Below are 12,870 nucleotides of genomic sequence, written 5' to 3'. Positions count from 1 at the left end.
TCGTCGGTGTGACATGTGCTCCAACTATGAGAAGCAGCTGCAGGTCATCCAGGGCCAGGAAGCCGAGACGCGTGACCAGGTCTGTCCACTCAGCTCCCGGCCAGCATGACTCTCTATCCTCACTTTACGGCAACAACAAGTAGTAGTAGTAGTTTTTTTTCTTTTTCAAACTTAATCAGATTTAGCCACTGAACTCAGCTCAGACCGTTTCTCTCTATCCTTAGGCAACAAGGAGTTGTGGTAGTAGTTTTTTTTTTTTTTTACTTGAAAATAATCTCCAAAATCGTTTGAGTGATTCATCAGCTTGTGACACACAATTTGGAATTCATTTTGCCACCATCTATGGTTTAAACTTTAGACTCAAAAGTCTGAAGGAGTAGACCATTTCTTTGTCTCCTTCTCTGTTCAATTGTGCAATCGTTTGACTTCCCAAACTGTAGGTGCGCAAAAGACAATGACTTATTGCTTAAAGACCCTAGCCAACTGGCCATCTAAATGAAGGGATGCAATATATGATATGATGCAATTTCTTTCAATATTGTACCAGTTAATGTACTGGTTTCTACTACTTGTATTGATATGAATTATAAAGTTATGGGGGTTGTTATGGCTACCATTGCTTGTATTTGAATGCTGATAATCTCAAGTTACGTTTTGTTATTTGATTGCCGTAGGTGAAGAAACTGCAGAGTATGCTGCGGCAAGCCAACGATCATCTGGAGCGGACGATGGGCGAGAAACAGGAACTGGAAGACGCCATGAAGCAGGGCAACGAGGAGACGACCGTCAAGGTGTGTGTGTCATCAGCCTCAAGACTTCCTTTTTTCTTTTAATTTTCTTTGCTTTTTTCTTTTCTTTTGCCTTTATAATGATGTGACAGATTGAGGACAAGAAATAGTTGGAAGAGAGAGGTGAGGTCGGGTTGGGAAAACAACCTTGGGCCGGAATCGAACCCAGATCCTGGTGTAACAGTGTAATGCTTCAGCCATGTGAGCCATGGCTTCGACTGCTGTTTTTGGGCTTTTAATGGACAAGACAGGAAATCTACATTCACATGAATTGCTACTAGTTACTCGCTCAGCGAGAGAAGTCAATAGAATGTTTATGCGTTCCAGTGAAGCGAAGCCTGGACAGGCGAGGAGAGTACAGGCGATGTGATGTGGGCGGATTCCGGGATAAAAATATTTTTACTTCGAGCGATGCAAGTAAGCGAGTAGACAATTGGAATGAAGAGTTCGGTTTATTTATTCATTTTTGTTTAAGGGCTTTTTTCCCTTTATTTTTGACAGGACAGTGGAGGAGAGACAGGAAATGAGTGGGGAGAGAGAGACGGGGAAGGATCTGCAAATGACCCAGGCTAGAATCGAACCCGGGTCGCCGGCATAGTAACCCAGTGCCCTACCGTTAGCACAGCAGGGCCAGAGTTCGGAGTATTGACCAACTTCCCGCTTTTGCATCGTCAATTTCAATTAAACCCGCGGGAAGCGAATGTTCTATGAGTGAGTGTCGAACAAGTGAGTAGGCTAGAAGCGAGTTACCACTAGCAACGTGTGTGAATGAAGCTTAACAGAGAAAGACAGGAAGCAGGAGGGGGAGTTGCCTCGGTATAGGGCCCTGGCCGGATTCGAAACTGGGTCCCCATGAGCATAGAGACCATACATGGACAGGTGCAGTAGCGTGCTGTGCCACAGCATCCCCCGGCTTCCTTATTTCTAAGAAAAAACACAAAGCCGACTGTGTCTAGTCAGCGTGAAGGTGTTGATCCCCTTGTTTCTAAATAATACATACAAATCATTCATGCCCAGTCACCGTGACCGCATTGATGTATGCGTCATGAAATATGCAAAGCTGTCGTACAGCCACCTGCTCTACATAAACTCCCATTGTGTGGTTTACATGTACAGTACATGAACAGTATATCTTTGCTCTCCCACATGTTTGCGTGCGTGCGTGCGTGTGTGTGCGTGCGTGCGTGCGTGCGTGCGTGTGTGTGGCTGTATGTCTGTCTGACCCACTCTGTGTGTCTGTGTGTGTCAGGTGTCTGGTCTGAACCAGAAGGTGTTGGAGTGTGAGGAGCTGCTGGGCAGCCTACAGCAGGCCTTCGGCCAGGCCAAGAGGACCACGCAGGAGCAGATGGTGAGACACACAAACACTGAGCTGACCTGGGGTCCGTTTCTCGATTCTTGTCGTTGCTAACCGCCTTAAGACCATCTTAGGACCGTCTTACCATTACATTGGATTTATTGGTGAGCGTCGCTGTCGAGAAAGACTTGGGTCGCTCTTACGAAGGACGTTCCTACCATCGTTAGCAAAGACGCTTTCGAGATACGGACCCCTGGTTCAACATGGTGAAGCTATCGAAAGGGGTGAACCTGCTAATAGATGGTCCACAGGTGTCATTTAGCGAGGGTGCTCTATCCCCTCAGTCTTACTCTCATCTCAGCCTAAGTCACCCCCAGCGTTATTTTTTTGCCTCAGGCGTCAGGTGGTACAACCACAGACTAATGCCCATAAATGAATAAGTAATACAATGAATATGCTTCTTGGTTAATCCACTAAAAACAAAAAAAAAACATTTTGATGCATTAGCTTTGCTTGCACCACCCTGACATGTGCCACTACTAAAACGTCATGGACCCTTATGGCACACATATTCTACAAAATGACTCTCAAAAGAGGACATGATGGGCAACGTGCAATGTGCAACACTTGCATTTCAATGTCTGAGTGAATATAGCCTTTACCCCCACATCACTCACCCCACTGAACCTGCTGTCGTATCTGGTGTCAGTGTGTGGGTGACACAGGTGCTACTTTATGGAAGTGTGCCTCTTTTTCAGACCGCAGGCGTCTGCTCTGCAAGGTGGTGTGGTTTAGATGGCATCTTTAGATGTACGTGAGATGCACTCCCAAGAGGCAAGAGGGGGTAGAAAGCATCTGTGGCCAAGTGAAAAATTGTCTTTTTAAAATTGTCTGTCAGATATGTGACCTGCTTAAGCTATTTTCCTCAAAGCTATTGTCACTAACAATATACTGTGTATGTATATAAATAAATAAATATATTGTAACAGTAATTGAATTTGGAATGACAAATGGCTCTTGGCTAAGTGCAGTGTCGGGCTTGTCAGACTCACTACTGACCAGCACAGAATTGGAAAAGGTTCTTTTGCGTACCCATTTTTTTCTGTGTGTGTGTGCGTGTGTGCGTAGGTGTACGTGTTAGACATTTCTTTTGAGTGGGTTTGCATCATGATGTGCAGGCGGTCTTGATGATTGCTCAAGTTTCCTCAATTGCTTTTCTTTTCCGCCTTTTTATGCCTTTATGCCTTCTATAGATTTTTCTGCGTGCGTGTGTGTGCGTGCTTGTGTGCGTCCATGCATGTGTCCATTCATGCCTGCGGCTAGACGGTCCTTTCAATGTAAGACTTCAGAAAACACAGCACACTGGCTACAATTCTTTTTGGATTTTTTTTTTTTTTGGAGCAAACAACGCGTTTCGCACAGTGCGTCTTCACTGCTGCGTTGCGTTGTTGGCTCCAAGAAATAAAAAAGAAAAAAAAGAACAGTATCCAGTGTGCTGTGTTTTCTGAACTTATAGTATTGATCAAGTTTTCCTGCCTCACACCTGGACTACTGGAGGCTTGTGAACAAAGAACATCCATGTACTTTGGCAGTCCTCTGACTCTGTACTGTGTGTTGCTTGATGTGCAGGCGGTGCTGATGCAGTCTCGAGAGCAGGTGGCAGACGAGCTGAGCAGACTGCAGAGAGACAACGAGAGCCTGCAGGGGAAACACAGACTACACCAGGCCCTGCAGAACCAGGAGAACTTCCAGCTACCCAGCACTACTGAGGTAACCACACACACACACACACACACACAAACACACACACACACACACACACACACACACACACACACTCTCTCTCCCTCTGTCTCTCTCTTTGTCTCTCTCTCTCGCTCTCACATGCCCACCAGGCCCTGTAGAACCAGGAAGTAGAACTGAAGGTCTCAAGTCCATGCCCTGGGGGTATTTCAGCTATTCAGTATTTCAGTATTACTGAAGGACAACAATGACTTCCACGAAATTATTTCTTTAGTTCCCTAGTCAGAAATCAGTTTATTTTCAGCAGCCTGGTGTAACACGTTTTGGAATTTTTCTGTTGTACAAACAAGGTAGTGAAAGTGCCTTTCAATTCTTTGTTTCGGTTTTGGGAGGCTCACAGCTGTTACAGTCGAGATCTAGTTCTCCAGTACCTCAAGGACATGTCGGTGTTTTAAACTACATCATATTATGGTGATGTATTATTACGTTATTCGTACCTCATATGTATTATAGCAAAACCCTAGTCCGACTCCTTAGTACAGAGAGCACATGGTGTCTGTGTATTGAACTACATTATATTATATTACATATCGTTTTTTTAATCCACTGGAACTCCAAACCCTAATCCTGCAGTACCGTGAAGATATGGTGTCGGTGTATTAATAATTATATCATATCATATTTTAATATGCTAGAAGCTCCAGTCCTTAGCTCTGGAGTACCGTGAGGACATGATGTCAGTTTATAAAATGATTATTATTTGATATTATATTATTGATATTCTGTGTCTGTAAAGGAGCTTCAGTCCTGCAGTACCAAGAGGACATGGTGTCGGTGTATAATATTGTTATTATTAGTAGTAGTAGTATTATTTTATTTGTATTGTATTACCGGTATATTGTACCATACGTGTTATTTTATATTGCATTACATTATTTTTCTCTATTAGGAGCTCCAGTCCTTAGTCCTGCAGTAGCGCAAGGACATGGTGTGTGTGTATTAATAATTATATTGTACATAATATTATATATCCATTAGGAGCTCCAGTCCCTAGTCCTGCATGAGGACATGGTGTGTGTGTATTATATATTATCACACGGTGAGCAGACGGAACGTCTTCTGATTGGCTGAGGAGGTGTCCTTTATTCCCCAAGAGCAGGACACCTATGATTGCCGCTATTCCATACTTATATATTACATCATTTATCTATTAGGAGCTCCAGTCCCTAGTCCTGCAGTACCATGAGGACATTGTGTGTGTGTGTGTGTGTGTGTGTGTGTGTGTATTAATAATTACATTATATATCATTTACATTTATATATCATATATATTTATTAGGAGCTCCAGTCCCTAGTCCTGCAGTACCGCGAGGACATGGTGTGTGTGCGCACGGCGGCGGAGCACCTGGAGGAGAAGCTGAAGGCGGAGATCCTGTTCCTGAAGGAGCAGATCCAGGCGGAGCAGTGCCTCAAGGAGAACCTGGAGGACACCCTGCAGCTGGAGATCGAGGGCTGCAAAGAGGAGATCGGTCAGTACACACGCACACACACACACACACACACACACACACACACACACACACACACACACACACACACACACAATAACCTGCGGGACACTCTCCAACTGGAGATAGAGCGCTGCAAAGAGGAGACCGGTCAGTACACACACACACACACACACACACACACACACACACACACACACACACACACACACAATAACCTGCGGGACACTCTCCAACTGGAGATAGAGCGCTGCAAAGAGGAGATCGGTTAGTACACACACACACACACACGCACAAAACTTGTGCGACCCAGCTGGAGTTCGATGGATGCAAAGAGGAGTTTGCTTAGTAGCCTATAAACACACACACACTCACACACACACACACACTCACCGACTGACATGTATTCGGATGGTTGAGTTCTCACCTCTTGTTAATGTGTCACTAAGCGAGTGCCTACTACTGTCACCACCAGACACCGCCAGGGCCCTTATATGTGTTTGGACCACACACACACACACACACACACACACACACACACACACACACACACACACACACACACACACATACACACACACATTTGGGTGTCAGCCATTTCCACCACTACCTTTGGCTTGGCTCCACTGTTGTCTGTTTCCATTGTTGTAGCGATTAGCACACATGCACACAGACACAGACACACCCACACACACACACACACACAGGCGCGCGCGCACACACAGACACATTCACACACCACTTTTGACCACTGCAAATCCTGGCTGGCTGAATTAATTCATTTTTCATTTCTGGAATGCATGCTGAATACTTTTATCCTCTGATCTTTCTGTGTTCTTTTTCTTCTTTTTCTTTTCTCTTTCTTTTTTTTCTTCCTCATATGCCTGTCCTGTGCCATCAGCATGCATAAACATGCTAGGGCTGGGTTGGGGTGGGTTGGGTTGGGCTGGGTTGGATGTGCAACTAAAATACACAGCACCACCATTGACTTTAGTTGCACGCACAACCCTTTGTAAATTTGCAAGGTCAATAAGACAGAGTAGTTTGAGAAGTCTGAAGGGCTGTTTGTTATCTGAGGGTGGGAAAAGTCTTCACTTGCAGAGAACTGCCAGCTCTGAATGCTGACAATGCCAGCTCGCATGTGGGGTGGAGAATGAGAATGTTGAAATCCATCCTGACTGATCTCTCTGGAAATCGTGCCAGCTTTAAGCTCTTCTTTCATTTTGGTTGCACGCTCTCAAAAAGCCTCTCTTTCTTTCCCCCCCTTTCTTCCTCTTTTTATTTTGTTTTGTTTTGTTCCTCCGTTGGTGACTTGTGTTCAGACATCTTGGAAGGTATGAGATATCCTGACGGACTTAGCATGTGTATGTGTCTGTCTGTCTGCCTGCATGCTTTTAGCTGAGTAGCATTTGCTTCGACTCGTTCTCTTTCTCTCTCTCACTGATTTTGCTCCACTTAAGGAGAATTTCTGCCAATTTCAACATGCAGGTGGTGCATAAGATGTCTCATACTCCAGTGTTTCTCAAGCCTTTTCTGCCACCCCCCCCCCCCCCACACACACACACCCCATCCCTCAGAGGAAAGATATTTGTTCTGTGCCCCACTTGTCCAGCAAAATGGTTACACACAAACAAACGTAAATAGATAAGTTAAGCCTAATAAGTTAATAAATAAATAAGTTAAGCCTTCAGTTCAACATACAAAGCCTATTAATTTCAAAGTGCTGTTTATAATTCGCTGGAAAAAGGTGAGGCGTTTGTTATTTGCAGTAACCAAATGTAATGCAACACCAGCAGGTAGTTTGAGATACGCCATCAATTTTTTTGATGAGTGCCACGTCGTGTGAGTCAAGGATAGCTTGAGCAATACAATGGCATGTCGAAATTGGCAGGAAATCTCCTTTAAGGTGGATGCTACATCTCTAACAAATGTTGGGGCCATTGCTAGTGGCTGCAATGTTGTACCAATTTTGGCACGAGGCACATTTTTGCCATAGCGCTTGCTTCGATTTCACCACCTTACATCAGCTCCTGACAGACAAGAGATTGTATCAGTGTCGCCGTAACACAATTTTGCACGCAACGTTGTCTGTGTATGTGTGTGTGTGTGTGTGTGTGTGTGTCTGTCTGTCTGTCTGTCTGTCTGTCTGTCTGTCTGTCTGTCTGTCTGTCTGTCTGTGTGCCTGTTTATGTAGTACCACAGAATTCTACTGAGTCATCCTAATCGTTTGTGTCACTGAGACAGTTTAGTCAGCTCTGATTAACAACCTAACGGTGTAATACACTACTACTCGCCGTGCATCAGATCGCTACCATAGAAACGTGAGTCAGGAAGATGCGCAAGTCATGTTCCATTTCCAGGCTCCTCCGCCTGGCTGACTCGACTAAAAAGATTGTGCCCTGATAATAACCACCAGCAGTCTGCTGCTCCTAGTGCTACCGCTGCTGCTGAGAGTCAATTACCGACTCACAGTGGGAGACCAGGCGATGCGTTATCTATTATGCCAGTGTCTATTATTCATGTCTGAACACAGCAGAGGCCTGGCTGGCTTGGCTGACTTGGCCGACTGGCTGGCTGCATCCCATAATCAGGGCCGGATTAACGCACAGGCTAGATATGGCTGCAGCCTAGGGGCCCCCACCTGCCAGGGGGGCCCTGATTGCCCAAAAGTGCAAAAAAAAATGCAGAATTGTGACAAGATGTGAGATTGAAAAATTCATCACTCGTGTTGAGTTCAATTGGTAGACATATCATCCTGAATTTCTAGCTCGTAATTATGACACTGTCTAAATACCTTTTTCGCGAAATTTGCCTTCTGGGGGGCCCCGCAGCAACCTGTAGCCTAGGGGCCCCAGGCCATTTTAATCGGGCCCTGCCCATTGTAATATGTGTTTCTCTGCTTCCCTTCTCTCTCCCACAGCCTCCTTCTCGAGCCTAAAGACGGAGCTGGAACGGGTGAAAGCGGAAAAGGAGCAGGTACTGTACAGTCTACACACACCTGCATTTCTCCTGCAGGTCAAGTACTGTCTTCAATAATACACATCAGGTGCAGAGGTTTCATACGTCCAGTTTGGAAACGCCTGAATTTCTGCTGTGATCCAAATATTGAGGCCGATTTAGTAATATGATAACATTAGGTGCAGTTTGGAAACACCACTGAAATTCTACCATGGACCAATTATTGGGACGCATTTAATAACCATAGCACGAGACAAATAGGTTTCATAGGTACAATTTTGCACACACCTCTTAATGCCTCCCGTAGTGCAAATACAGCTATTCTATTTTAGTTTAAGTACGCCTACTTTGCTGTTGTAAAAAAAAATACTGATCTTTCGTTCGAATACTGGGCTGTGCTCCACTGAACCCGTGCCGCAGTGTTGGTTGTCGGCAGGTTGTTCACTGTGTTTTCCTGGCAACGCTTTTACAAATGTGTGAAAATACCAGAGTGAATTGCATAACTTTTAGTCACTGGTGAGGATGTAATCTGTTAACACCCTGCTTCACTCAGGAAGGGGACGGAAGGGTGTTAATAGTGGTGTGTGTGTGTGTGTGTGTGTGTGTGTGTGTGTGTGTGTGTGTGTGTGTGTGTGTGTGTGTGTGTGTGTGTGTGTGTGTGTGTGTGTGTGTGTGTGTGTGTGTGTGTGTGTGTGTGTGTGTGTGTTTCACTAATCGGTAGTATGTGAACATGCTAATACCTTGAGGTGTTGTCGGCGCTTGGGTTTTTTTGTGTATGTGAGAGTTAAAAAAAAAAAAATGTTGATTGATCTGGGACCTGTTCTCTGTGCAGCTGGAGAGAGTAACCGGTTTCCCAGAGTTTTTTAGTGTTACATTACATTTTTTGCAATTGAAACTGGGATCTCTTGAAATGACTCTTGAAAGCTTTGCTCAGATACATAATATTGCTCCTACTCCTTTTGAAATTTGAAGCTTAAATTACCTAAAGCCATGTTAAAATCAAATAGTGAAAACAAATACACATTTGTGCAATATTTAAACTGGTCTTCAGATTTTGAGCAACACTGTATGTGACTCACCCACCTCACTGCCATGCTTGTGTGTGCAGCTGGAGCGCAGCCTGGCAGAGAAGACTCAGGCACTGGAGAGCGTTCAGGGCCTCAAGAACAGCCTGGAGGAGCAGCTAAAGGATGCACTCACCAGCAAAGTAAACACACACACACACACACACACACACACACACACACACACACACACACACACACACACACACACACACACACACACACACACACACACACACACAAACATACACTAGCAAGGTACACACACACACACACACACACAAACACACAAACACACACACACACACACACACACACACACCAGCAAGGTACACACACACACACAAACATACACTAGCAAGGTACACACACACACACACACACACACACACACACACACACACACACACACACACACACACACACACACACACACACACACACACACACAAACATACACTAGCAAGGTACACACACACACACACACACATATATATATACACCAGCAAGGTACACACACACACACACACACACACACACCAGCAAGGTAAACAGCCACACACATACACACACACACACACACGCACATATACACCAGCAAGGTAAACAGCCACACACACACACACACACGCCCTCATCAGCAGGTAAGCAGCATGCAATACCGCTCTCATTCTCTCTCTACTCTCTCTCACATACACACATGGAGGTCCTCACAAGCAAGGTCAGCAGCATGCAATCCCATGACTGCAGTCAATGACCCCACCACACACACACACACACACACACACACACACACACACACACACACACACACACATACACACACTGGGAGGCCCTTATAGACGTCTGGGTGGACTTTGAATTCTCTTGCCAAGCAACGTACAACTCCTCACATGATGTTTTTTACCTCTTACAAATACAATGCCTTATTCTAAGATTCATTTTGGTGTGTGTGTGTATTCATGATGCATCTTTGTGTGTGTGTGTGTGTGCGCGCACACGTCTGTTCTTTTGACTGAATGTATGTGCGCGTGTGTGTGTGTTGTGCAGACGGCGCTGGAGAGCCAGGCGCTGGATGAGAAGGACAAGGCCCAGCGGCTGCAGACGGAGCTGGACGTCAGCGAGCAGGTGCAGAGGGACTTTGTCAAGCTCTCACAGACCCTACAGGTATGGCACTGTGTGTGTGTGTGTGATCGCAAGTGTGTATGCTACTACGAATACATTACTGTGATGGAGTGACCATCACTAGGGTTCTGGGTGTGTTCTGACGGTCACGCCAACGAGCCTGGCTCTTTGGTGTAGCGGTCAGAGCCCCAGTTTATTATCCCAGAAGGTCCGGGCTCGAGTCCCGGCTGGGCAACTCTACTCCCCTTTGCTACAGCTACTACGAATGTTAGTAAAGGTGTGTGAATGCATGTGAATGAATGATGTGTATTCATGTGTTCTTTGTCAAGCTCACGGGAACTCTACAGGTGCACTCCAGTACTACATGCCGCTTTACACAGCCTGCTCTGTGGACTCCTTCACTAATGCTGAATCAGCACACTAACACCCACATCTGTCCAGTGGACATACTACAGTGTGGTGTTTCAACATAAGTAACAAGTTTACAGTACAGAGTTGTGTCAAAATAACATCCACTCACAAGAAAAAATGGTGCTGCTTTGACAAACAAAGTAAAAAAAGGCTTTCTAATTTTAGAATCAAAATGTAGTTCTCCCAGTGAGTTGTTAAGATGCAGTAATTACGTGTACATTCTCCTGCTTAACTCTTAATTCTAAATCAGCTCCTAGCCAGCGTCTCGGGTAATCATGGTCTATTAGTGACCCTGTGTAGCACCGCCAGCGATATCAGCCTGCGAGCGCGGGTGGAGATATCAAGAGAACCTCCATATATGCATGCTTATTAAAATTTGACTTGTGAACTGGTGAAAAGGGATTTCAAATGAAAGAAAAGCAACAACTGAATGAATTGAGCCCCATTAAATAGTAATGTGAAATTGTTGTGTTACAGGTGCAGCTGGAGCGTATTCGGCAAGCGGACTCACTGGACCGCATCAAGGCCATCCTGAACGACACCAACCTCACAGACATCAGCCAGCTCCCAGAGACATGATTACCACCCCCTCCCTTATACACACACTCTTAATACTACCCACCTAATGCCCATCTACCAACCCCTCGCCTCGCCGCCACCCTCACCCCTCCGCTGAAAGACCTCCCTCCTGCCACTATGTCCACACCAGACGACGGTCTCTTTGGCAGGTGAAGGTGTGATGTTGCAACCACCATCTTACAACAACCCTTACCAACTTACTTTTTTTTTTTAACAAGATACAAAACGGAAACCTAAAATAATGACACACGTGAACAAAAACACTATCCTCAGTGAACAACCTATTGTGAGAGAGATGGATGGACAAGAAAAAAGAGGGGCAAAAGATGAAAACATGGGGTCCCATTTGGTGGAGGGAGGAGGTGGAGAATCTCTGTGGAACACTACTGTTGAACGGTGGATGTATATTTAGTATTTGGATGGATGGATGGATGGATGGATGGATGGATGGATGGATGGATGGAGGGGAGTGGAAGTGGGGAAGAGACCCATCACTGGCCCACCGTGGACCCCTCTGGCTAGTGACAACCTGAGACCTGAGAAGTTGTGCTTCTGCTAGTTTGTTTGTTTTGTGTTTTGTTTTAAATCATTGCACTTCTGAATGATGGTGATGTCTCATTCAGCTGAACAGTAACACTCTGGGCCATGGCATTCCATCCACGACCTCCTCACAAGTTTGCACCTCCTGAAGGCAAACAAAAAAAGCAAATGACACCTGGTCGATGGGTCGCTTTGCTTCTTTCTTCTTTCTGTCTGATATCCTTTTCTTCCTCCCAGTCAGTTTTTAAATGTCCTGTCTTTTCTCTCTTTCTTTCTGTCTTTTTTTTCTTTCTGCATTCGGCTTGTAGGGCATTTGGTCCCATACATGATACTGGCCCACCACTCCACTCACCAGGCAAGTGTGTTGTCAGCCTGTATGAAGGAGACCCACTGTATAGTGTTTGTACATACGGTGTGTACAGAGTTATCCATGTGTACATATAAATATCATCGATTAAGTTAATGAAAGAATGATTGAACCGATTGCTGAGATCTGTGGTGTCCGCATCTACAACATTGCACCGTCCTTTGGAATACTGTGATGGAACAATCTCGTCTCGTCATCAGCAGTTGCTCTGTCGTGTCCTGAGTAGATCTCCTCCTGGCTGGCTCGCCATGTGTGTTTTTGGCCTTCCATTGACTTCTACTTACATACTACTACTATGACAGGCTTTACTCAACATCACCCCAACCACTGACTCTGTCCTTAAACTAATGTTTACAGTATTTATGTCTGGTCACTAGAAGAAGAAAAATAACACAACGTTGATGTTTAATTATGATGATTTTTTTTCTTCATTCTTCTGACATCTTCAAATTCTGCCGTTTCTCCTAGTGTTGGTACAGTTTACTCTGGAATA

The 12,870-nt window shown here is 45.1% G+C and overlaps 1 protein-coding gene across 1 annotated transcript in view; it reads left to right on the top strand.

The window, feature by feature from the left end:
• Positions 1 to 11,778, top strand: part of rabep1 (rabaptin, RAB GTPase binding effector protein 1) — a 33,153-nt gene extending 21,375 nt beyond the window's left edge. Inside the window, exons 11-19 of the mRNA XM_063204023.1 lie at positions 1 to 79; positions 675 to 791; positions 2,038 to 2,136; positions 3,712 to 3,852; positions 5,165 to 5,354; positions 8,254 to 8,309; positions 9,400 to 9,498; positions 10,406 to 10,522; positions 11,369 to 11,778. The exon at positions 1 to 79 is cut by the window's left edge and continues 26 nt beyond it. Of these exons, the coding sequence (XP_063060093.1) occupies positions 1 to 79; positions 675 to 791; positions 2,038 to 2,136; positions 3,712 to 3,852; positions 5,165 to 5,354; positions 8,254 to 8,309; positions 9,400 to 9,498; positions 10,406 to 10,522; positions 11,369 to 11,470 (1,000 nt within the window). The 3' untranslated portion in view covers positions 11,471 to 11,778. The remainder of the gene's footprint in view (positions 80 to 674; positions 792 to 2,037; positions 2,137 to 3,711; positions 3,853 to 5,164; positions 5,355 to 8,253; positions 8,310 to 9,399; positions 9,499 to 10,405; positions 10,523 to 11,368) is intronic.
• Positions 11,779 to 12,870: the final 1,092 nt, after the last annotated feature.

This window comes from Engraulis encrasicolus, chromosome 7 (genome assembly GCF_034702125.1).
Source record: "Engraulis encrasicolus isolate BLACKSEA-1 chromosome 7, IST_EnEncr_1.0, whole genome shotgun sequence".
Classification (NCBI taxonomy): domain Eukaryota; kingdom Metazoa; phylum Chordata; class Actinopteri; order Clupeiformes; family Engraulidae; genus Engraulis; species Engraulis encrasicolus.
This window is presented reverse-complemented; position numbering and strand designations above follow the sequence as displayed.